This window comes from Callospermophilus lateralis, chromosome 16, assembly GCF_048772815.1.
Source record: "Callospermophilus lateralis isolate mCalLat2 chromosome 16, mCalLat2.hap1, whole genome shotgun sequence".
NCBI classification, from domain to species: Eukaryota; Metazoa; Chordata; class Mammalia; order Rodentia; family Sciuridae; genus Callospermophilus; species Callospermophilus lateralis.
Window position 1 is genome coordinate 59,564,431 of NC_135320.1, and position 26,235 is coordinate 59,590,665.

At 35.3% G+C, this 26,235-nt stretch overlaps 1 protein-coding gene across 40 annotated transcripts in view; it reads left to right on the forward strand.

The window, feature by feature from the left end:
- The window catches only part of Rims2 (regulating synaptic membrane exocytosis 2), a 551,056-nt gene extending 527,840 nt beyond the window's left edge, over nt 1–23,216 (forward strand). For 38 of the 40 annotated variants that reach the window (XM_076836166.2, XM_076836176.2, XM_076836171.2 and 35 more), the window contains 5 exons: nt 16,730–16,871; nt 20,523–20,635; nt 20,951–21,052; nt 22,427–22,566; nt 22,998–23,216. In XM_076836166.2, coding sequence (XP_076692281.2) covers nt 16,730–16,871; nt 20,523–20,635; nt 20,951–21,052; nt 22,427–22,566; nt 22,998–23,216 — 716 coding nt within the window. The remainder of the gene's footprint in view (nt 1–16,729; nt 16,872–20,522; nt 20,636–20,950; nt 21,053–22,426; nt 22,567–22,997) is intronic. The other 2 variants (XM_076836203.2, XM_076836204.2) reach the window with 2 other exon arrangements.
- The last annotated feature ends 3,019 nt before the right edge of the window (nt 23,217–26,235 follow it).

The following is a 26,235-nucleotide window of genomic DNA, read 5'->3' on the forward strand; positions in this document are numbered from 1 at the left end:
ATAATAGTGTTCCAACATTTGAAATACTGTTTGTTAATTTATTAATGTTAGTTGCAAACTGAGTTCATCTTTAGAAACAGTAGTAATGATTTAACTCATTGTATGGATTAGGACTTGATCTGTTTTTTTTGACAATCAGTGATCTCTTATTATGAAAGAGGTCTGACTGAAAAGAAATTACTTGTTTTAAGAACAGGTTGAGGGGCTGGGGTTGTGGCTCGGTGGTAGAGAGCTTGCTTCACATGTGTGAGGCACTGGATTTGATTCTCAGCACCACATATAAATAAATGAATAAAAGTCCATCAACAACCAAAAATTTTTTTAAAAGAACAGGTAGAAATAAAACTTTTCCCTATTTTTTTAGGAAATGAAAGGGGAGGGGAGAATAGAGGATTCATAGTTCATCTGAAAAGTGGTCTTCAAACCAGTCTGTTAGAACTAACCATGTTTCTTCTAGCTTATTGTCACAATAATAATTTAATATTAGTCAATATAGATATAACATTAGGGTACTTCCTGAGGTAAACATGACTTAATTTTCACATTAGTCCTTTTTTTCTAATTTGTACATTTATATTTTTTTCTATAATTCAGTAGTTTAAATTCTAGGAAATGTATAAACAAATGAAAAAACTTAAAAATCAAGCTGGGTATATGAATGATCATAATTGTAGCTAAAATTTTTAGCACTTATTATCCAGCACTGTACTGAGAACTTGAAGTGCATTTACACTTTTAACCTCATAACAACCTTATGAGGCGGTACTGTTATCTCCATTTCACAAATGAGGAAACTAAGGCAAAGAAAGCTTCAGAAACTTGCCCAGGTAGTGGGTAACAGAGATAGCACTTGAACCAGTGAGCCACCAGCTCAGCCTATGCACTCAACCCCAAACTCTGCTAGATTTTTATAATTTGAATCTACCTGGACTCCACTCCATCACTAAACCAAAATGTGATGGAGCTAGAACTCAAACTTAGGTGTGTCTGAAACTACAAGTATTTAAATAAAGCATGCATTATTATGAACTTATTCCTTTTAATTCTTACACTGTCTTCAGATTTGAATTTGCTTCATAGAAGCTATTATTATTCTTTTTAAGTTAAAACTAAGATTGTTGAATTCAGAAAATATCATGCTAAAAGGCTTTTTCAAGATAGCAAGGAAAACTTACATGAATGTGAAAATTTTTCAAAATTTAAATTACATTCACTTAGTCTTGGCTTATACAAATTAATCCCAAAGAAAATTTCTACATCTATGCATGGGAAATTGGAACAACATTTATGTTCCATAATGTTGCTTCTTGAGTTGTGAAGACAAAATATTCCAGAAAGAAGGTAGTGGGCTGGGGATATGGCTCAGTGGTAGAGTGCTTGCTTAGCTTGTCCAAGGCCCTGGGTTCTGTCCTCAGTATCACATAAAGAGAGAGAGAATTAAGAAAAGCATTTTTAAAGTAATCTGTATAGTTATGTACTAGTAACAAGAGTGGATACACTTTCCACTGGCTTATGGTCATTTCACAATCACAAGAAGAAATCTTAACTTTTTTTCTTCATTTCACAACAATCCTATCGCCCTTGAAACTCCCCAGATTTTTTAAAAATATGTCAACATACTCTGAAGAGTTGTAAGAGAAGTCACTGGCTTCTCTATGGTGTTTTTGTCTGTGTAGACACCCACACAGGACACATGAAGGTCATGTGGATGACATACTCAAGAATGTTATTTTAGTGACACTTTAGTGATAAACTCATTCTAACTTACAAATAAAGTAAATCCATCTCACCATATGATTTTCACACTGATTCAGAATAGTTTGCCTAAAGAAAATAGTGGTCTGATAATTAGTGTGATGACTGAGTTCACCAATCAATTCAGTAAGCCTGTTTGAGTTTTTGATGTTGTTGTTGTTGTGGAGTCTTCTTGGAAATAGCACAATAGCTAAAGGATCTCAAATATGCCCTGTCTTCTAGTTCCATATCCTTATTTCATTATTATTCACTGTCATCAGATATTTCCAGTCTATACAAAAAGTGCTAAGACATCTACAAAAAGACCATGTGCTTCAAGTCCACTAATTTAAAACATATTTTTTGAGGATATTTGGTGTCAGTAACTATGAGAGTCTTAAAATTAGGTAGATATACCCCTTTCCCTCTGAGAGCTTACAGTCTAATGGAAATGGACTATAACAGAAACAACTATGTAATTGTAACTGTGACAAGTATTGATCTGGTCAAGTACAGGGTGCCATGAGAAATTTTAAAGATGATTAACTTAGGAATTAATGAAGATGCCCTGAGAATGTGTTAAATCTTGATTCAGATGTCAGTAATATCAATTTGTCATGAGCTAACATCAATTGCCTACTGCATATCTTTTAAGAACAATTTTCCCAGATTCCACAATTAATAAATGATGGAGGAGTTAGGATCTAAACTCATAATCTGGCTCTGGAGTTTATAATTCTAATTACAATGTTCTCTATATTTTTTCTTCATTATTTTACTGCATTTTTTTGTAATATGCTATATTCTTAAACCAAGTACAGCTGCGGATGCAGCTCAGTGGTAGAGTACTTACCTAGAAAGCCCTGTGTAGATGATCACATCATACTTCAGGTATTTGCCCTATGCATGGTCTCTATTCTATCTTATTCAAATCTCTTCAAATCATGGAGCCCTTGGCTCTATCCCCAGCACACACTCAAAAAAGTACAATAATAATAGTTACCATTTATTATGCACCTTCTATATGTCAAATTCCTTTGATTTCATGGTTCTTCAGGGAAGTTATTTTCCTCACTTGACACTTATGAAAGTACTTAGAGAAGTTTAAACAACTTGACCACAGATCATAAATCTAAATGGGGCTGATTTGAGTGGGGATGAAAGCAGCATTCCTATAAGCAAACTAAGATTGTTGACTGGTCTTCGTGGCATCTTTTTGGTATGCTTGCAGTTCTTTTATTTTTTTCATCCTTGTATCTGGAATATATTCCAGAAAAGTGTTCTTTAAATCCCTGAAATTATTTTTTTAACTAAAAGTAATAACAATAGTATTTTCTTGTTATAAATTGTGTGAATTTACTTTATTATTGAACCCTATAATAAAGCATTATTTTTACTCTAAAACTACTTGGCCCTAACATTGGGTTTCTCTCCCCTAAAATAGAATATTAATGTATGTTTAAAAATCGCAGGCAGTTCTAAGAAAGAAAGAAATATTTCACAGAAATATTACCATTCTTAATAGTAGAAGGAAACCTACAACTTCCCAACCAAATTGCTGAGAACAAATGGTTCTTGCTGTGTAATATAGGAAAATGGCCCATTTCCTAGTACTTGAGGTTTCTGGTTTCCCAGAGGTGATCTTAATGTTACCTGTGGTCCTAAGCTAATGATTCTTGTTTAGTTATGTATTTTTGTGTATAGTTATGTATATGTGATAAATTTGGTCTGCCTGATTTTATGATCTGCCACCTGTGACAATCATATAGAGGAAATCCCATCAACTTAGCACTATTAACTAAATAAGCTAACTCTGGATTTTTTGTATATCACTAAAAATTAAACTACACAAAAATCATATAGAAAATAGGAATTATTTAAAAATCATTAGAGAACTGAGGAAAGAATCTTTGCATATGATAAGAAAGCCTTAAGAAATTAATATAAAAGTGAAACAAATAGACTGGAATAAAAAGAGATATTCAACACTCCCCAATTCTTTAATAGGATATTCATCCAGTAAGAATATAAAAAGATATTATTTTATTCTAATACTTGCGTATTAGAATAAGATACTTGATACTTAATAATCAATTTTATTTTATTGAATAACTTAGAACTTTGCCCATGCTCCACTGAAATAAAAATTCTCTACACATTTAAAAATAATCATCCTCAGTGCAGACATCATACCTCACACAGTAGGTATTCAGAAAGTGTCTTTTAATAATGATGGTATATGGTTCTCTGTTCTTTTCAAGATGAGTATCCTTTTAAACCCATTATGTTTATACTGTTTTAAAAATATGCAATGGGGACTTTCTTATATGTACCAGTCATAGTATTTGCACATAAAGCCACACTTGGGGACAGGATAAATGGTTATAGGCTGTCTTAGCTTATGATCATGTCTAATAAATCACTCCATAAATGAGTCTACACCATAATAAACAATAGCACAATATTTTTATATTAGATTTATATTTTAGGCAAATAAAGTGAAACAAAAATTTGGAATTTATTAAATAAATTAAGGAATCGTTACATTCAGAGTGCTTATCAAATATTACCTTTTAAATCTAAGAATCAGAATCATTCACTTCTTTATGTCTGAATAGAATCCTTAAAGTAATTTAAAACTTTAATATAAAAGTCAAATTAAACCCCAGTTTGCTTTAGTAGGTTCACTAAATTCAGAACGAGTAATGGGACGGAGTTTCCCTATGGAGACATTTTGCATATAATGACTTACAAAAGAAATTCACTAGAAAGTTGTAACAGAAGCACCCCATTCCTAGTGAGGACTATTTTAATGTACATGCTCTCTGCTGTTATAAAGTAGGCCTTTATTATGGATCAGAAAAGATCCTTCTGTGTATTTGTTCTATCTCATGCTGTAGTGGGTTTTGACTGAGAAGAAGGGAGATTTATCTGCTATACATATGATATTATTAGAATAATTGAAGGAAATGCTAGCATAAAAATAATAGTGTCACTTCTAGGTTTGAAATGTCATTTTCTTTTATGTTCCTCTTGAAAATGAAATTGGGATTTATTTTCATGTAAATAATGTTTTATGCAAAGATACTTCACCAAAACCATGAGCAGAAATCCCATGAGGCCTCATGGGGCCTAAACTGGAAGTCAGAAGGCTGTTGAGAAGGCATGAGCACTCTTTTTTCCATTTCTTGCCATTGCTTCTATCTCTGCATGACTGCTTTGTTCTTTGTCAGCAGCCAGCTCTCTCCCCTGCTCTATTACTCATGTGTCTGGTGGAAAATGGTAGTCAGTGGACTACAAGTTTACCTGTCACTGTTCCATCCATACTGCAAACCATGTCTTTCCCAATCTCAATTCCAGCTGCCCTGAGATGAGATTTTATTTACCCGGGTTGGTCCAGCTTAATACTGCAAGAGGGCAGGACCATGAGTATCAGTTTAGTTCCCAATAATATTCTACTTTTGTCTGGATCATCATTGCAAGGAACAAGTATCATTTCTTGAGATTTAGATTTTGTCTAATGATACTAAATATAAGTAAAACTATTTTAGCTATTTAAAATAAAAAGATGAATTAGTGTTCAGTTTTTCCCTTGTTATTTCTGTAAATTGGGCCAGAAACGTAACCTACATCAGTAAAGTAGGACAGGTATAAGATAAAAAGGAAAGACCAGGGCTCTGTAAAGCTGGAGAAATCTTACCCTTCTAGAGAGGAATGATGAATTCTCATTTCCAGCTAATTGATGCCAAATTAACTATCAACTCAAGGTTGGAAATTTTACTCTCATCTTTTCCCAATTAAAACCTTTGAAATTAAAATGGTGACACCTAAATAAAAATTCTCAAACATTTGAAATAAACCAAACATATTTATTGGCCAAATGTGATCCAAAGACCACCAGTTTGCAACTTCTGCCAGTGAAATACTTCCTTCTCAACTTTTCTCAGTTTTCTTTCATCCTTCTCATTCCTCACTGACATCTTGATAATTCAGAACCACATTAACTCATCTTAGAAATCATCTGATAACCTCCCAACCTGCTCTCTCTACTTTCTGGATCTCTCCACTCCAATCCCATTTCAAAGCATCTGTATCAGTTGTCTTAAACATCATCTTAATCTTGCTGCGACTCTCCAAACATCAGTTGACTTCCAAATCCTAAGTAAAACCTGTATCTTGGCATTCCAAGTCTTTAAGAATCTATTATTTACATATAGTTAGCTTCCTCCACTTCCAAGACTAGTAATTCTATACAACTAAGCCTCTTTATTCTTTGCCTCCAAATTTTTGTTCATACTTATATATTCTCCCTCTATCCTACATGTACAGCCTAATTGCTCATCAGTGCTCAGCTGATATCCCATCTACCTATGAAGTCTTTAGAAGCTGTAAGAACATTTGTAGGCAGAGAAAAACCTACATGGACCTGGATTTGAAACATTGTTTCCACCTATTTCTAGTTCTGTGAACTAAATGGGATATTTAATTTCTTTCAGCTTTGGTTTCCTTATTTTTTGTGTGTGAAATGTACATACATACTGACGAGATCGGGCGCGTTCAGGGTGGTATGGCCGTAGACGTACATACATACTGATACATCTTTTTGCAGGAATGTTGTGAACAAGTTTTATTATGTTTACTATTCCCTTATGGTCTCATTTCAAAATAATTTTTGCCTTTTCTTGAACCTCTAGGCTCTATGTGGCTATTTAAATTTAAATAATTTAAATTAAAAATTTAGTTCCTCAGTCACACTAACTGTATTTCAAATGCCCAATAACTCTGTGTGCCTAGTGATTGTCTGATCAGGGAGTGAGCATTATGGAAGATTTCTATCATTCAAAGAAAATTCTATTGGACATCACAGCCCTTGTTAAGTAATATCACTCATGTAACACTTAGCACATATTGCCTTGGATTGTCATAATTTGTTTGCTATCTAATCTTGCAAACTAAATTTAAAATATCACTGGGAATTATATGATCATGTGTTACATGCATTATCTCCCACAATACTTTATACCTATCAAGTATTTAACAAATTTGTATCAAATGAATAAAATTACTAGTACCTGACTGCTTTTTCTGTTCATATCATGAATGGAAAGAAGCTATTAGGACCAAAAGGGACTATGCTGATTAAACCACGGTTTCCACTTTTGCAGGTACAAGAGTGCTTGGATGTCACTCATTCTTTGTGTTCCACAATGGGTATCCTTGGCTCCATATAACTAGGAACAACACATTTTTCTATCACTTTTTCTATTTCAACACATTTTCTATTTAGAGTGCCTAGTGACATCGATAGAAATCAATTTTGGCAACTTAGGCAGAAAAGGTTTTTGCTCTTGGACAGTGGATAGGTCTTAGAATCCCTAAGGAAGATTGGAAAAACTGTATTAGAGGATAGGAATGCTGCCCAAAGGCACACTACAAGCTGGTCCTGCACATATTGCCCAAATATCACTGGCACTTGGCATATACATCACAACTTGTACATGGTGAATCACTGTAGACTGCTGCAGGACCCACTCCTAGAAACCATACATCCTGGCTGCCAGCCTTATTATAATGGAAGCCCATGATGTCTGCTTCTTGGACTCAATAGCTTCAGATGCAGTTTGGGACAGCAGTTTGGCGTCCATGTGCTTGGGCTCTAATGACAAAGCAGGCTGGGAAAGCAACACATGACATTTTGTTTAACTAGAGCTTTATAGTTTTATATAGTAGTTGGGTTCATCCCGACAAACTCATACGTGCATGGAATTTGATTTCCCTCCCTCTTTTCCCTCTAGGCCTCTCTCTCTTTCTTATTCTCCTGCTTCTAGTCTAATAGACTTCTTTCACTCACCAATTTATATATTTGATTTTTTTTTTTTTTACTTATCCATAATGGTGAAATTCCCTATGGTATATTTACATTTATTTATTTATTTATTTATTTATTTATTTATTTATTTATTTATATAAACATGATTTTTTTAAGAATTCTGCATTACCTTCCCCCTTTCCCAGTGCCTAACATTTTTAACTTGTACTACTGAAGGATAGGATATTTTTTTATTTAAGAAGGGGTTTCAAATGCAGGTAAGACAAAGACATTAACAAACATCCACTTTGCAATCCAAAATAATTACCAGTGATAGAAAAATAACTCATATGCCCATCATGATGATATTTTTAGTTTTTTTTTTTAAATAAAGTATGCTATTTTACTATTTTATTTTGTGTTCAATGAGTACAAACAAACAGAGAGGAAAGAGGGGGTGGTATCTGCAAAAGAAATCTAAGGAAGAGAACATGGCTTTTGGCTTGCAGGTATAGTTCAGTGATAGAGTGCTTACCTACCCACAAGGCCCTGAGTTTCATGCCCAGGCCCACAAAACAAAAGGAAATTACTTTCTCATTTTTAACTTTTTCTGCAGATTTTACTTTTTCTGTAGCCAAATACTCTTATTTTTAATATAGTACGTACTCTATCCCTCCTAAGAAAGACAATCTAAATTCTTATCCATTTACTCCATGTAAATTAAAATGTAGGATCTTTGAGTGATATGTGGTTCTTTTTCTCATATCCAGATGTGACTTTCTATGCTATCATAACCTATAACTTGATAAGACAAGTTATCTGCATCAAATAAAAATTCCCATTTAGAAAGAAGAAAACATGAAATAGTGACTCATAGGAATTATCAAATCCTACCTAGTAGGAATGGCAAAAATTGACAGTAGAAGACAATTTTTAGTTTGCTCATCTGACATCTCTGGTTCTAGTTCCTGGGAGGTTTTTCTTTCTCCTAAATTCTCTATGGCCGTGAAGAGTTGCTTTGAAGAGGAAGTTTCATATCATAGCATCCTTCTTGCTGACTGGAAACTCAGCTATTATCTTAAGTTTGCACATAATTATATAAGGTGATCCAGTAACTTATGCATAGTGATCTTCTTACCAGGTTAAGATAATTTTACAGATCATTCCAATAATTTTTCAAATTAAGATTTATATAGCATTTTATAGTTTTTGGAACTCTTTTGTGTAGACTGCAGTATCTGATCCTTACTTATCACTATTTGTTTAACACCACTCCATGTCATAAACTCTATGTCATAGGCTAAGTAATCCCAAACTTACACATAAGAACTCAGAGTCTCAGAAAAATAAACTCCCTGCCCAAAGTTTGCAAATGGTCAAATAGGACTTGAACTGCTGTTATCTGACTGAAACATGGCATGTTCATACCACTATAAAATACTGCCTTAAAATATCTAACTTGAAAATTAAGAAGATATTGGTGGTATTTCACTCTTGAGAGAGAAACAGGTACAGTTATTAGTGGGCTGATGTGTGGCCATACATCAACTGTTAAATCTTCTGCTCTGAAATTACAGGAGGTAGTTTTGCTCACATTTCATTGGCCAAGCAAGTTACATGACCACACCCAACTTCAGAGATGGGAGGACAAATGAATGCATTTTACTAGTCCTAATATCTATTATGATGGTGGTCTCTTCTTGAAGCTCATTGTTACTGTAGATATTTAGCTATAGAACGTTCATAATAGTTACCACAAAGCTATTGGAATGAATGGATTCATGTTAAATTCAAATAATTTCAAGAGCCAACTATTAATTCCTATTAATTTTTATTTTAATTGTTAATGCAGGTCTTAGATTGGTTTAAAAGAAATTGTCAGTTGTCTTTATTTTGTTCAGACTTTCAGAGGATTCAATTATATAGTAGGAAGCCCTTACGAACATAATTGCTTAAGATTTTATACAGTTAGAGTGGCCTACCATGATAGTAACCTCTGTAGTGAGATCACAAGACCACATAGGTAAATAAACCAACCTTTTTCATGTCTTGATATAAAATGTGCTGATGAGATATTATGCACACAGTGGCCACCATGGAGACTGCTAAGAGACCAGGAGGCAGTTCTTATAAAACAGTTAAAGCACAATTCGAAATGGATTTTAAAGCTGAAGAGTCATCTACTAAAAAGGAACTAGCTATTGAGGACCTTATCTTTCTCATTGCTGCAATAAAGGAGTACATAAACTGATAGACTGGATCTCCATTATTACTTCCAAAACTATGTAAGTCAGTGATTTTAGAAATTCTCATTTTAAATGTTCTTTATGTGTAATGCAAAAATTATACTTTGAAAAATATTTGTTTTGAATAAAGTGCAAAGATAATACCTTATTAACTTAAAGCATATAAATTGTAATCTAAACTAGTAATTACAGGCAGTTTTTAGAATCTGTCATGACCTACACTCTGTTCCCATAAATAATTTCCCAATTTGATGTTGAGAGAATCCTGAATCCAAAATAATCTCTCTGATAGATGAGACTTTCCAAATGAGAGCAAACAGGAATGGATTCTGTGGGTCTGAGATTTAATTGATTGATTGATTGTCTGACTGACTGACTGATAGGTACTGAGGGGCTGAACCCAGGGGCATTTTATCTTTGAGCTACATTCCCAGCCATTTTTATTTTTTCTATTTTTGGACATGGTCTCACTAAGTAGGTTATGGCCTTGCTAAATTTCTGAGGCTGACCTTAAACCTGAGATCCTCGTTCCTCAGTCTCCTGAGTCACTGGGATTACAGGCATGTGCTACAGCACCTGATAGATCTGAGATTTGAAACGAGGTTGCCATGATGTTGAGTTAGACATTGCAGTATAAGCTTGGGCTTGGGCAGGCTTCAGACACTTTCCAAGTCACTAGTGAGAAGGAACTTTTTATTTTTGTTGTCCAGTTACTGAAGGGTTTTCTGGTTTTCAGATATTGTTAGAAGAGACTTGACTCTTTGGTCTTTTATTTAATTAAGTGACTCTCTTTGAATACAGAGAGTGTCAGGTAAATGAGTCATCAGACTAATCAGAGCAGAATAACAAGGACACCTCCTGTGTTCTGCTTTCTACCTGTGATATTTTGCAGTTCAAGAACTTGATTTTACCTACAGGCATCTTTTCCAAATGCACTTTGGATTATAAAACTTAGTACCAGAGTGAATGGTTTAAGGACTCAATGGCAACCCCATCTGGGCTTTAGTTCTAGGGTTTGCTATGTGAGTATTTCTTTTAATATCTCAGTACACACAGAGAGTTTGTTAATCATGGTTAAGTTCTTACAGTTTTGCTTGAGCTTGATTCACCCCTGTGATCATAATAGAATATTTTATGTCTTTATTATATAAATATATTCATATATATGTATATATATACACACATATATATTCATATATATATATACACACACATACATATATGTGTGTATGTGTATTACACACATATATACACACATATATGTAAAGGACTCAAAATTTTCTTTAGTATAACAAGTATCACAAATTTAGCACATGAAAATAGTACCCATTTATTAGTTCACAGTTCTATAAGTTCTATAGACTATAAGCCTAGCACAGTGATTAGGGTTTTTCCTTGGGTTATCAAATAGCTCAAATCAAGATGTTGTCTGGAGGCTATGTGTGTGTATGGAGGTGAATCTGCTGTCAGTGTCATTCAGATTATTAGCAGAACCTGGTTCTTTGCAGTTGCAGCCCTCAGGTCCCTGTATTCTTGCACCTACCATTCAGGAATTACTCTCAGCAGCTGGTGGCTGTTCTCATGTCCTTTACATGGCCCCTTCCATCTTCAAGCCAGCAAAGTTGCATTGAATCCTTCTTTTGTTTCAAATCTCTGATTTCCTTCTCTACAATCAGCCAGAGAAAGCACTCTGCTTTTAAAGGGCTCATGTGGTTATGCTAGGGCCCTTCAGGTAATCTCCCTATCTTTAAGTCAGCTGATTAGTTACCTCAATTACATCTGCAAAATCTTTTTTGCCATGTAAAGTAACATGAGAGTCATCTTAGAGTTCTACCTACCTCATTTACTTTGTATAGCCCTTCACTGTTATATAGATTCAGCTTTTAGATTTCATAATGTGATAAATCATTGGGAACATTAAATGTGAATCACTATAATGCATTATATTTAGATTAAAGTATTTTCATTGTGAATGTAACACAAAGATTTTTGTGGTGCTGAAAAATTTACTTTTTAAATAAGTCTATAAATGTTTCAGGTAGTGGAACCCTTCAAAAGATAAGTTTTAAAGGGATACTAGAAACAGTGTACTGTAAATAGTATATTAGCAAGAATTCTTTGATTGTATCAGATAAAAGTGAGCAGCATATGTCTTCAATGTATGCTTTTAATTGTGGTCAATTAATAAAGTCTAATTCATAGACGTTAGAGCCAAAAGATATCAGAGATCACCTGTCCTCTTCCATCTGCCTTTTTCATAAATACGTCAAGCCAGAGACTCAGAGAGGGAATGTGACTCCAAGAAGGCCAATGAGCCAGTTAACTTATGGATAAGACCAACCTAGAATACATGTTTTCTTGATTGCCTGTCTGGTAATAGTAGTAATAATGCCATTAGTTTAAGTCAGAATTTCTAAGTATCAGGTGCCCTGCTAACAACTCTAAATATTTATTTTCCTCAAACCCCACAAAAATTCTATGAGATATGAATTATTATCACTATCATTTTTACAGTTTGGAAAAAAACATGTCTCTGAGAGGGTAACTCCTTCAATAATGTCACCCAGCTTGTAAATGTTAGAGAAGCAGTTTGATTCCGAGATCTGACTGACTTCACTTTGCTCTGCTCTTCCCATCCCACCAGGCTGCATCTAAAGCTGCATGCTGCTACAGAGTTAGCATAGTATCCTCCAAGGACAGCCGCACAAACCTGTGTTTTCTGACAACAAATTAACAAATAGCGGGGAATTTGAAGTCTAGCAACTCTGCACAAATTCTGGTTCTGTCCTTTACCATGTTTCTTCAGGAAACTATATAATCTCTTGGGCCTTTTGATAATACACCTATAAGAATGAGCATTTTTAGAATTGTTATGAAGAGGATACATGAATAAAACAGCCCCAAAACAAAATAATTACATATTCATTGTATTACTATTCTTTGGCAAGTAGTGGCTGGCTCTCATTACCCAATAACAGTAGATTTTCAAGTCACTGTTTTTGCTTGATAGAGGGAGACATTAAATAAAAAGGAGTAGATCTTTGGCATTGCAGAGATCTGCAGGAACCTCATTTCCCTTCTGTCAAGTGCTTCCTGTAGGTATCCTCCTTTCTTCCACCCATTCATACTTCACTCAAGTATCTCACTCCATGGCAGTTTTCACAAAGGCATTGTTTACTTCCTATGAACATTAAAGCTACAAAGAAAAGCAAATGCTGTGTCCTTGGCCTGGTTTCCTCATGCCAGCCTAGCAGCTCTGTGATTCCAGTTCACACCTGTGCAAAATTTTAGTACTATCTGATGTCATCATTTGAGAATCACTTTGAAATAAAGCTATAAATATTAAATTCATGAGTACTATAGCCTAATCTGCATTCTCAACCTTTTCTAACAGTTTCCATCTTTGTTTTATATATATGTATTTTTCTGATTTATTTATTTATTTATTGCTTCACCATTCAAAGGTAAATTGAAGACAATATAAGATTTCAGGTCTAAATAACTAATATTCTATTCTTCATCTTAAAAATTAGTAATTTTCTAACTCCATCTAACATCTAATCCATATTCACATTTTTCCTACTTTTTAATTTATTTTTTAATGTACTTTTTAAATTTTGTTCTAATTAATTATATATGACAGTAGAATGTATTTTGATACATTGTAAACAAATGAAGCACAAGTTCTCCTTCTTCTGGCTGAACATGGTACAGAGTCATACCAGTAGTGTAATCATATATGTATATAGGGTAATAATGTCTGTCTCATTCTACCATCCTTCCCATCCCCACAGCACTCCCCTCTGCACAATCCAAAGTTCCCTCATTCTTCCCTCCTCTGCCCCAACTATGGATCACCATCAGTTGACCAAAGAAAACATTCTGCCTTTGGTTTTGGGGGGGATTAGCTTATTTCACTTAGCATGATATTCTCTAGTTCCATCCATTTACCTGAAAATGCCATAATTTCATTCTTATTTAAGGCTGAATAATATTCCATATTGTATATATACCACATTTTCTTTATTCTTTCATCTGTTGAAGGGCATCTAGGTTGTTTCCATAGTTTAGCTATTGTGAATTAAGCTGCTATAAACATTTGATATGGCTGTATCACTGTAGTATGCTGATTAAGTCCTTTGGGTATAAACCGAGAAGTGGGATAACTGGGTCAAAAGGTGGTTCCATTCTGAGTTTTCTGAGGAATCTCCATACTGCTTTCCAGATTGGTTGCACCAATTTGCAGTCCCACCAGCAATGTAGAGTGTACCTTTTTCCCCCACATCCTCACCAACACAGATTATTGCTTGTATTCTTGATAATTGCCATTCTGACTGGAGTGAGATGAAATCTTAGAGTAGTTTTGATTTGCTTTTCTCTAATTGCTAGAGATAATGAACATTTTTTCCCCATATGTTTGGGGAAACAGATTGATTATTTCTTCTGTGAAGTGTCTGTTAAGTTGATTGGGTTGTTGTTGTTGGTTTTTGTTTTTTGTTTTTTTTTTTGGAATTAAGTTTTTTGAGTTCTTTAATATATCCTGGATATCCGAAGTGTGTGTGGTAAAGATTTTTTCCTATTCTGTAGGCTCTCTCTTCATGTTTTTGTTTCCTTTGCTGAGAAGAAGCTATTTAGTTTGAATCTACCCAATTTAATGATTCTTGATTTTACTTCTTGAGCTTTATTTCGTACTTGTCTTACTTTTATACTGTTTTATTTGTTGGGTTTCTTATTTGTTTTGTCTTATTTTTTCCAAATAAGAAGTCAAAATATACTCACAGCATTTGATGGTTACACCCTTTGATATCTTTAAACTAGAAAAACTCCCTCATCAAGTTTGGATTTTTCATGATGCTAACTTTTTAAGCAAGTATGCCAGTTCTCTTGAACTGTATCCTGTGTTCTGGATTTGATGTTTTATGCATGTCTATTATCATATTTATACTACATTGTTTTTATTTTATTTATTTATTTATTGGTACTGGGAATTGAACTCTTGCTTGAGCTTCCCGAACCACTGGTGTTATAGGTGTGCACCACCGTGCCTGGTGTATTACTCTGTATTTTTGAAAACTCAAAGTTGGTCCTAAAGACTTGACTGGAAACAGTTTGTATATTTTGTTTACAACAACCTGACAAGTGATACTGTGTATTTCGTATACGGAGGGATATATTGATACACTCACTAGCACTACTAATTTTTATGACTTACGACAGTATAGACAGATCTTCCCAGTTAATGTATCTTTTTTCTTTTGCTTTAATAATTAGAACTCATTTGTGGTATGATTCTTTGGTGCATATATATATGTGTATGTGTGTGTGTATGTGTGTTTCAAAGTGGTGAGCAAATATATATATATATATATATATATATATATATATATATATATACTCATATGTATATATGCATATATATATTTATATTTATGTCCTTTTCCCAATCTTTCATCAAATGGCATTAGCTCCATTGATGAGTCTCACTTAAGGTAGCAAATTGGTAATTTTTAAATTTATCATTCTTCTTACATTTACTAATTCCTCTGTAAATAAAAGCCTTCCCTAGTCAAGGGGGGATGCTTTATGTATTTTTACAGTTCATATCAGTACAACATGTTTGGTATCAATTATCTAAAATATCACTAGGTTATGCAACTGAGTCATAGATAAACATAACTTATATTTTGTGTAAATGCTCATTAAAGCATGTTAATGTACATTAAAATTGGCAGTGGAGAATGGATGAAATTTAAAGCAGTCTTTCAAAGTGGTGAGCAAATATAAGAAACTTGGTGAAAGAGATTTCAACAAGTCACTGGCGCTAATAGCATTTATAGATCTAAAAGAACTTACTAGTGGTAAGCCACTAAAAGAGCTTGCCATGTGGTTGTATCCTAAAAAGCTAATAACAGAATCAATGTGGAAAAATATTTAGACTGGACAAGAAAGAAATGAATACAAATGATTTAGAGTGTCACCTTCTTGCTTTGGTCGTCTTTCAACTGCATATGCCGACATTTAAGGCCTGTGGAATTTTGTACTCAGTTTCTTGTCTACCTCACTCCTCATTCCTCCTTCATGTGCTTTGGCTAACGCACCTCCTCAGGTGCACGTGATCATCCCTGACTTTGCATCTTTGCCCATGCTGTTCCCCTCCCTCATGCATTCTCTTCTCTCTTTGCTGGAGTTCTAACCTGTCCGCTTTTCAATCCTGGGTTCCAACCCCACTCCCTCTCCCCCCCCGTGACATCTCCAGACAGCACTTCCTCCCTCTGTGACATCTGTAGTTCTCGACTCTGTCTCCTGACTGATCTTCTGATATGCTTCTGAATGTCAGCTTCATCACCAAAAATCCTTAAGAACATGACCAAAAATTTCAAAGCTCTTTTCTCATGATATTGCTGAGCTTTTACATTCCCCTTTGAGAATCTTTATGAAAGTTACCAACATATATGAAACTGCTGTCAAACAGGGCTATCTCCTTTGTTAGCTTTCACTTCTGATATCTATAACCCTAGAAAACCAGGTATTCTTGTGAAAGTTAAGGCTAGAGTTTGAGTATTGTCTCACCATCAGCTCTTTGTAAGTAATTTGAAGGCTCAGTTCTTTACCACAACACAAAGGAAGTGGGGAGGAAGGTAGGCATAAACTAACTTGGCCTTTAAATATTACAACAAGAACAAAGTTTATTCTATCTGTGGGTTGAATCTTTATGTTAAATTTGAACACTGATTTAAATAGAAGTAAAACAATGGTATTTGTGCTGCTTAAAGATTTTGATCTCATAAAATAAGATGTTGTTTAAAATCGTTCTAAATATCTTTTCTCTCTGTCTTCTCAGTAGGAACACTTCCTGTACATGCGGTTGGCCAATACTCTTGCCAGACAGTGAGGATTTTTGTTGCCAGGCTGTGATACCATTTGATTTCTGTTTTTGCAGAAGCAGGAGGTAAAAAGCTTCGGAGCACTGTCCAGAGGAGTACAGAAACAGGTCTGGCGGTGGAGATGAGGAACTGGATGACCCGACAGGCAAGCCGGGAATCCACCGATGGCAGCATGAACAGCTATAGCTCAGAAGGAAAGTGAGTGAGGCCAGTCTCCTCTGTGCTGCCCAGAGACCATCTTCTCTGTCCCACCCTCTGCTTTCACTAAAGCAAACTCACACACTCTGCCGTTCCATTTTAATTTTCATTGGCTGATTTTCTGTGAATAGAATTTTGCTTACCAGCTACAACATATCTGGCTTTTTATACCATAGGAAATAGGTTCGGGGATAAAGTGTTTTGCTTTAATGACAAGATGCTAAAATGTGGCTCTCACATTGCATGCAAATAAAATATTTTGCCCTGGCTTGAAATAATATAAAAAAAGTACAAAAATAATAAGCATTCATGCCATGCTATATGGACAGTGCTAATTTTAAAAAATCATAGCACTGACTTATTACCAAAAAAAATGCACTCCTGATGTATACTTAGTTTGATGCAATAATGAGTATATTTCATATAACTTAGCTATATAAAATTAAGTTATATGACACTAAGTTATGTGAAATATAATAGCCAAAAAAATGGCACTGGAAAACTTGATGAGTCTTTTTTTAGTCATATGTAGTTTCCCTTTGAATTGGCTGTCTCAGAAATATTTTTAAAGCATTTGTAAAGATTGTATAGCCCTGTCACCAACAAATTAACAGTAATTAACAGCTACAGCTCTGTAAATGGGACTGTAAAGGACATTAATAGAAGAAAGTGGATTTACTGACCTCACTGTACTATCACCACAGATGCTTAGATGTTCCATGTTCACAGTTTTGAGGCCATAGGAGCTGCTGGCATAGTCTTACTGATGTCTCTTAGGGGTAATTTGTCTAGCATTATTACATAAATACAAGAGAGATGTATGGCTTACATAAAAATGTATTAATAGGGTTATATGAGATACTTACATAAACAGACTGAAACATTTGTATTAACTGAGGTGAAGAAAAAAGAAATATATTTGATGTCCATCAAGAAAAAAATCTTAAAAATAGAGAATCAAGTGAAAAACAGATGCTTACTGAGCATCTGTTTAATATTTATAAAGCCCTGCATTATATACTATAAGGGATATAAAATGTTTAAGCTGTGTTCCCTGCTCCTGATGTTTATAGTCTTATTGGAGAAATGGGATGAATACTTGTAAACTCATTCAACACATCTTGCCTTCTGTTTCTCTAGACACTGTGCTGCCAGCTGGGGGCATAAGTCATGTGTGAGAGTGAGTCAGTATCAGTGGTTAAGACCAGGGGCTTTGGCATCACATCAGATGGAGTTCTCATCTGGTGTTTTGGCACTACAGAACCTTGAGCAAGTTATTTAATTTTTCTAAGCTGTATTTTTACCAATTGAGCTTAGCAAGTATATTTTGAGTACTTAAAATATTATAGGCATTGTTCCAGGAGGTGAGATACAACAGTGAACAAAACAGACAAAAACCCCTACCCTCATCAAACTCAGACTAATAGAGAGACATTAAGAAAAATTGTTAAAATTTATGTACAAGAAAAATGATAAAATGCATAGTAGATTAGGTAATGTAAGTGTTAAGGAGAAAAATAAAGCTAGAATGAGAAACGAGAAAGGGTCAAGGTAGGATTTTAGCAGGGTAGACAAGGAAAAGGACACATTGAGAGGAATTAGTGAGTAGGTGGATATTTGAGGGGAGAATCTTCAAGGTTGCAACAATGCTGAGGCCCGGACTGGAGCTTGCCTGGCATTAGCAGGGGGGAGGGCAGTGCTGAAAGTGAGGACCAGAGTGTATTAGATGAGAGATTAAGGTTGGGGGTGGGGTGAGGTTTAGACAGCTTGTATCATCTTTGTATAGTAAGGACTTTGTTTTTACCCTGACTCAGGTGAGAAATCATTGGAGCATTTTGAGCAGGGGACATTATCTGACTTCAGTTTGAGTACATTGGTCTGACAGCAGGGGCAGCAACAGAGAGCCCATTCAGAAGGCTCCTGCAGAAAACAGAAGAGAGATAATTGTGGCTTGGACCAGAATAGCAGTATCATTGAGTTCAGATTCTAGATTTGTTTTGACAGTGAACAAATAAGATTTATTGATGTATTTGATATGGATAATGAAATAGAGAATATTAGTTTCCTAGAGCTGCCATAACAAGATCAAGATCAAGGTGTCAACGGGTTTGGTTTCTCCTGAGGTCTTTCATATTGGTTTTCAACTGGCCACCTTGTATATTCTCATGGCCTTTTCTCTCATACCCTGGTGTCTCTTCCTTTTCTTCTAAGTCATATTGGATTAGGGCCTTATCTTTATTACCTCAGTTTATTTTATCTCTTTTAAAGACTCAATCTGCAGTCACATTGGTGACTCAATCCCATACAGAGAACAAGAAAAAAAGATGAGTGCATAGCTGAGCAATTGAAAGAATGAAGCTGCCATTTATTAAAATGGGAATCCTCTGAGAGGACTAGACTTTAGTTTTTCTGTTTGTTTGAAGGGGCTTGCGGGTGTTAGTTTGGACAAATTCAGTCTCAAGTACGTATTAGACATCCCAGAAGATAGGTAATCTAAGCATCTGGGATGCAGGTCTGTGTCTTAAGAAAGGTCCACAGTGGAGATGTCAGTGTAGGCAATAGCAGCATAGAGAGCATTTCAAACCATGAGACTGGGGGCTGGGGTTGTGCCTCAGGGGTAGAGTGCTTGCCGAGCACGTGTGAGGCACTGTGTTGAATCCTCAACACCACATAAAAATAAATAAATAAAATAAAGGTATTGTCTAACTACAACTAAAAATATATATATAACAATAATGAAATAAAATAAAACCATGAGACTGAATGAAGCCACCAAGGGAATTAAAACATATAGAAAAGAGGTGAAAGATTTGAGCTCTAGGGTTTGGTAACAGCAGTAGCAAAGGAGATTAAAGTAGAGTGACAGGTGAGAAAGAGGAAAACCAGGAGCCTAGAGACTCAGGAAGCTAAGTAGAGATGGTGTTTCAAGGAAGGGGAATCAATTGTGTTCAGCTTGCTACTCGGTTAAATTAAAAGAGGCCTGAGTGTTAACAGCTGGAATTACCACTGCAGAGATTTTGATCCAGTTTTGGTGGAGTGATGAAAATGAACAAAAGATAGAGTCTCAAAAGTGAGTGAAAGAAAAGAATGTGAAGACAGCAAATAGTGACAACTTTGTCAAGGAGTTTCAATAAAGAAATGGGGTAATAGCAAGAGAACAAATGGAGTTGGGGAAGATATTTTCTTTTCTTTTTGTAAAATGGAAAAAACAATACATGTTTTACATGTTGTTTTACATGTTGATAGGAATGACCCGGAAGTGTTTCCTCATCTATAAAAGGTGATAAGTAATATAATTCAGTTCAGCCAAGAAGATTAATATGGTAAAACCTGTAGTGGAATACGTGCTTGACATGTACTGAGCATCTGTGGCAGAAATCACAGCCCCAGCCCTCCACACCAAGGGAGAGAAAGACACAGGAACAGGAACCTGCAATATAGGCAACAAGAGTTTCTGGTGGCACACGTGGGCATCTGGAGAATACAGAGCAAGAGCTATGGAGGTGGAATAGCGTGTTGGGATATAATAAATATACACCAAAGTGATGTTGCCAAGTATCCCGCAGTGTTGAGGGAGCTGGAGGGAGCTAGGACTTTCCTGAGAGCAAGTTGGGGTTGAGGAATTAATTCTTTTTGTTATTTTGCCTTCAGTCTGATTTTCCCTGGTGTCCGCTTGGCCTCTGATAGCCAGTTTAGCGATTTCCTTGATGGCCTTGGTCCTGCTCAGCTAGTGGGACGCCAGACTTTAGCTACTCCTGCAATGGGTAAGAATTTCTGCCTCATGATTCCATTGCTCTTCTTTTAGATTATTGAAAATTGCTTTCTCTCAATTTCATAGAATCTTTGACAGTATTATCAGCAGGAATAAAATATCTTGTATTTTAACACAAAAAAAGCTTCCTTTTTTTCTATTATAATTTCTTACGATTTTTAAAGGAAGACATTGATAAAATATTAAATGTTTTTAAATTTAAGAAAATATATGGGAAATGATGAAATGATGTTAAGATCTTTGGCAAAGCATTTCTTTCCATGTTTGTACAGTAAGGTGTGTCTATTTCTTTTCCATGCACTATTAGGTGATATTCAGATAGGAATGATGGACAAAAAGGGACAATTGGAGGTGGAAATCATTCGGGCCCGTGGCCTTGTGGTAAAACCAGGTTCCAAGACACTGCCAGGTAAAACCCGAAAAGATTCTTCTATTATTACCCATAATCCATTGTTTCTCAATGTAGAGGCTTTGTTTTTATTGCTAAAAACTTAGTTATTAGTTAATCAAAGATACTGACAGGTGAGTCAATTCTCTGACTGGTTTGGGGCTATTGCAGTCTGTATGTACATCCTGAATGAGCGTTCAATAGGCTGATCTAATGAGATGATACAAGTTGTTAAATAAGTACATATATAACTAGAAACCACTGCAAAATGTAAACCACTACCCTTAAATAATTCATTTTGTCACAACTTGTATATTCAAAGTTCGGATTTTTTGCTAGCTGGTGTTCCATGTTATACTTTAGTTTAAATGGAGCTTCAAAATTCTCCTTCAGTATCCTTAGTGTTCTGGAATTAGAATAAAAATAGGTATAGGCCCCCATAGTAGCATCATCTTATGTATCCTGGATATTCTAAGGTATGACTTCCTGTTGTATATTAAGAAAGAGAGACACTGTTATAACTTTATGCCATATACTTCATACCGAAATGTCATTATTTAAGGTCTTTGAAACCATGGAAAATGGCTCAGTGACATCATGCAGAGGTCATTCGATCAGAAGTATAAAAAAATTGCTGAGGATTTGAAACTTGCATTCCAGCCTCAGCACCTCCACTGACTGATTTGTGTTTTGAATCTCTTAACTTCTCTATCCTTACAGAAATTTTTAAATGTAGTATATATTCCCTATGTATAACCTCATAATGATGATTAAAATGATGGTGTTTGTAAAGGTCTTAGAGCTTGTCAACTCACTCTTCCATAAAGAATATCGTGACTTTTACATAATGAGCATAATTTTATGAAATGCTTGTCAGATAAATTTTAAGCCATAGAATTCACAATTAGCTGCCTCTTCCTAACTAATCTGAACACATCATCTCAAACCTCACCCATTCTGTACCCTCACACACCAGCAAAAAATAAATGCCTCTGGGCGAGAAGATTTGTGGAGGTAGATGAGTAAAACAAGAATTTTAAGCATCTTTAACTAAATTTAAGTATTGGTAAATTAAAGACTAAGACATCGCTCTTGAATATTGATAGGAACTTGAAGCATCTCACCTTATTTAATGCCATGTTTAAATTTACATAGCTAGTTGATACCAAAATAATTTGAAGAAAAAGAAAAAAAATGCTCAGGCTGTGTCAACATCCCCTAACATCTCTGAATGCCAGACAGTTATCTGTTGTTTATCTAATGATTTTGATCCAGGGTTGCAAGGCCAGTGGCTTTGGATCACTGCCAGCCTTTTCAGTTCTTGCAGGTGACACCTGTGTCAGGTATGCCACAGCCACAGTTCATCGCTCATCACCTCTATGTTTGCTTTCCCAGCACCCTACGTAAAGGTGTACCTATTAGATAATGGAGTCTGCATAGCCAAGAAGAAAACAAAAGTGGCAAGAAAAACGCTGGAACCCCTTTACCAGCAGCTGTTGTCTTTTGAAGAGAGTCCCCAAGGAAAAGTTTTACAGGTATTTACTAAGTCATTGATCCCTTAAATAAGAAAGCATTTCACAGAGTCAGACCTTTTATCCTGTGTCTTTTCTGTTCCCTCTTTTATGTTCCACACAGCTCAAATTGTTTGAAAATTTCAAAGCAGTGGCCCATGCCATAAAGCTATGCACGTTGATGTTCCCTTTGAAGTAAATCAGAAGCATGCAAAGCCCAGTCACCATCAGCCAGTCTCCCTGACTGCTTATGACCCTAACCCTCCAGCACAGTTTTCTTAATGGAACTTGTATCCTTGTAGTTAAAGACAACTATCCCATTAATCAAATACAAGGGTTTCATTTAATCTTTGATGTCAGAACATTAACTGAATGCATTTTAGTATTTTAATGTATTTTACAAGGTTTTGTTATGTACTTGATTACTCTGACATTACTTTTTATTTCGCCAACAGATCATTGTCTGGGGAGATTATGGCCGCATGGATCACAAATCCTTTATGGGCGTGGCCCAGATTCTTTTAGATGAACTGGAACTATCCAATATGGTGATTGGATGGTTCAAACTCTTCCCCCCTTCCTCCCTAGTAGATCCAACCTTGGCCCCTCTGACCAGAAGAGCTTCCCAATCATCTCTGGAAAGTTCAACCGGACCTTCTTACTCTCGTTCATAGCAGCTGTAAAACTGTTGTCACAGCAACCAGCGTTACAAAAGGAAAAAAAGAAAAAAGAAAAAAATCCACAGGTCGCAAACCCTGGTAACACTGCATGCTTAATGTTGTGTCTTCTGAGCCCGTTTCTAGGGATACAGAGCGATCCTGTGTTCTCAGAGGAAGTTGCACACATTGTGCCCTAAGGAAGGCCCTCAGGTGAAAGGACAGAGCTATGAAGAACTGAGAGGTTTGGAGTTCAGCCACACTGGAGTTGTGGTCCAATCTGAAGCCATGGATTTATCTCAAAGAATCAGTCAGTTTCATGCAACAAAAGCCCTTTTCAATGGCACCTTTATATTTTTATTGTTCCTTTTTCTTCATTTATCTGACCCCAAAGCCCCATTATGCCACAGAAATAGAGCTATATAGCCTCTGAGCCATGTTACAGGTCAAGGAGCAAAGAAGTCCTTAGAAGCATCAGGTGTAAAGCAAGACACCAAAGAAGTGGTCGGGAACAAAGCGTCAGCCCTCCCCTGGACGGGGTCCAGCAGGAAGAGTGGCCAACTCAGTAGCTCCAGCCGCATGTCATTCACTAATGCCAAGATGTGTTGGACTCTGAAAAACAAAGTTCTGTGGCTACACTGTACTGAATGAAATTAAAGAAACTTTTTTTGCATGGACACAAGATTAGCTGATTACTTAAATTATTTTCTTGGGGCTGCAACTTGCAAAAAAAGAAAAATAAATAAAAATCAGCCATTTTCAACAATTTATATTATTTTTAAAAATAAATTTCACTAGTGCATGGTTTTAAAAAGGGGAGAGAATGCAACAGGGTGATACAAGACACACCATGTTTATTCTTTAAACTAATCATAGTCTGTGTTTTGGCAGACATTACAAATGAAAATTCTTTCTAGAAGATGTGTAAAATTCTCTTTATGTGACAAATAAGTATAATATATTCAATTTATTTCCATGTTAAATATACAGATCTTATGAAGTTCAATATGTGCAAATTTTTCACATCTTTCTCTTTTCTGTCTTACTTTTCCTCTTCTCCCTCTTTTAATCTTTTATTTTTGTTCTCCCAACCAGAGTGAACCTTATTCTAAAAAATCACAGCTTTTTGATCTGATCCTCTCTTATAACCCATGTTTGATTCAGAGCTATAGATGCTTCTGAATTTATGAATTTCTCAAGGGAAAAATCTATTTAAGAGCTTTCTTTATTTCAAGCATGTTGAAAAGGATTTTGCAACATGACTTGGGAATACATTAAAGTAAGTCAGCATGTATTTGACAAAGAAGATATTTGAACTTTTGCAATTTATTGTACAGTGCATGGTAATTTTTTTTCACCTTCAAAATTCAGTTTACAGGAAAATCCTAAAATCATGTGGCCATTGTAATGTCTAATAAATTTGTTTTTAGCACCAGCATTATTCATACAGGGGTTAAAGTATTATTTGTAGAAGGTCTTAGGTTTTGTTTGTTTTTTAATTAGTTAAAGCAGTTTCTTTAGCCAATTTCCATTTACTATGTGAATAGAAACACTGATAAAATTTGAAGCCCTGAAACACAGGGCTGTTTATTAATTCATTTTTCTGTAGTAAAATTCAATTTTTCACAAATTATATTTCTAAAGAAATATAGTAAACATAAATTTGCAACAATTTTAAAGCTCCAATTTTTAGGTGACTCAAAGAAAGTCAATATGCCTATTAATAGTTCTTTGATGCCATCACCAAAAGTCTTCAGGCAAATTCTTTAAAGTCAAAACCCCTGCCTTTGGTTTTTCAGAGAGTTATTACCATTGGGTGGTGCTGCAAGGTCAGATTTCTCTTAAGTTCCCCTATTTTGAGGAAAAGTCACTGGATAATGTATAAACCACCCATACTTTCTGGGTTTTATGTACATTTTGATAGTACATTCTTATAGATTGGTTTTAATTCTTGCAATAACTTTTGAAATCCACATACCTCCCATTTGTTGAAATGAAGGCCATGCACAAAAATTCTTTTCTTCCTCTTCTTCTATTTTTTTTTAATCCAGTGCTGACCATTACAAACTATCATGCTTGATATGGTGCAAAAGTTAAAATGAGTATCACTAAAAATGCCTTCTCATTATGTGGTGCAATATGAAATACACCGAGACTGTGTCTTGATATTTGGAGATCTATGATGGACCCAGGTAAAGTTGTTAAAAGAATGAATAAAACTTTATTGAAATAATTTAGACACCTGTGTACCAGCAACAATTGGTTTAATAGACCTATAGTGTCTATACTATCCCTTAGATTAAACGTTTACCATTTTCCTGATACTAAGATGCACTCACATAATCTTTTGTGCATATTCCTATAAAAATTATTTCTAATTTTAATAAGAAGGACATGTCTGTATGGAATATTTGTACATACGTGTCATTATGCAGTATTTATTTAAAAGTTGGTGTTTTTGTTTTGTTTTTAATTTCCACATGTCTGCACCTCAACTCGTGGTTTAGTCATGTAAATAGCACTCTGCCAGTGACCATTGCTGCCCTGTACATAGTATGTTTTAAAGTAAAGGGAATTCCAGTTGGGGGAAAAAAAAAAGGGCAGATTAGTCCTGTAACAAACACCAACTAATGTAAATCAAATTCATTCTGGTGATGGTATTTAACACTTTAAATAAAACATTTTCTTTACAGATGTTGTACAACTGTGCATTCTCTGACCCTCTTCTCTCCACACCTCCCCAAGCCTTCTGCAGCTCGGCCCCAAACCTGCCTCTTATTCAAGACAACAACATTACCTTCCCTCCTGTCCATGACCAAAGTGGGCCAGTTTTAGCAAATAGCTCTCACAAGAGTATATCTTTTCTTCAAAATCCCAAAGGATCTTGGCTCACATCATTAAAAGTTGCTATTTTTTAGAAAGATTGTTACTGGATTGAGGAGCTTTCTGATTAAATGACTCAGCAACTTCTAGATTTGACGAGCAAACTGAGATTTCTGAGTCAGTCCTGCCAGACGCTGATAGCAGAGTCACAAGG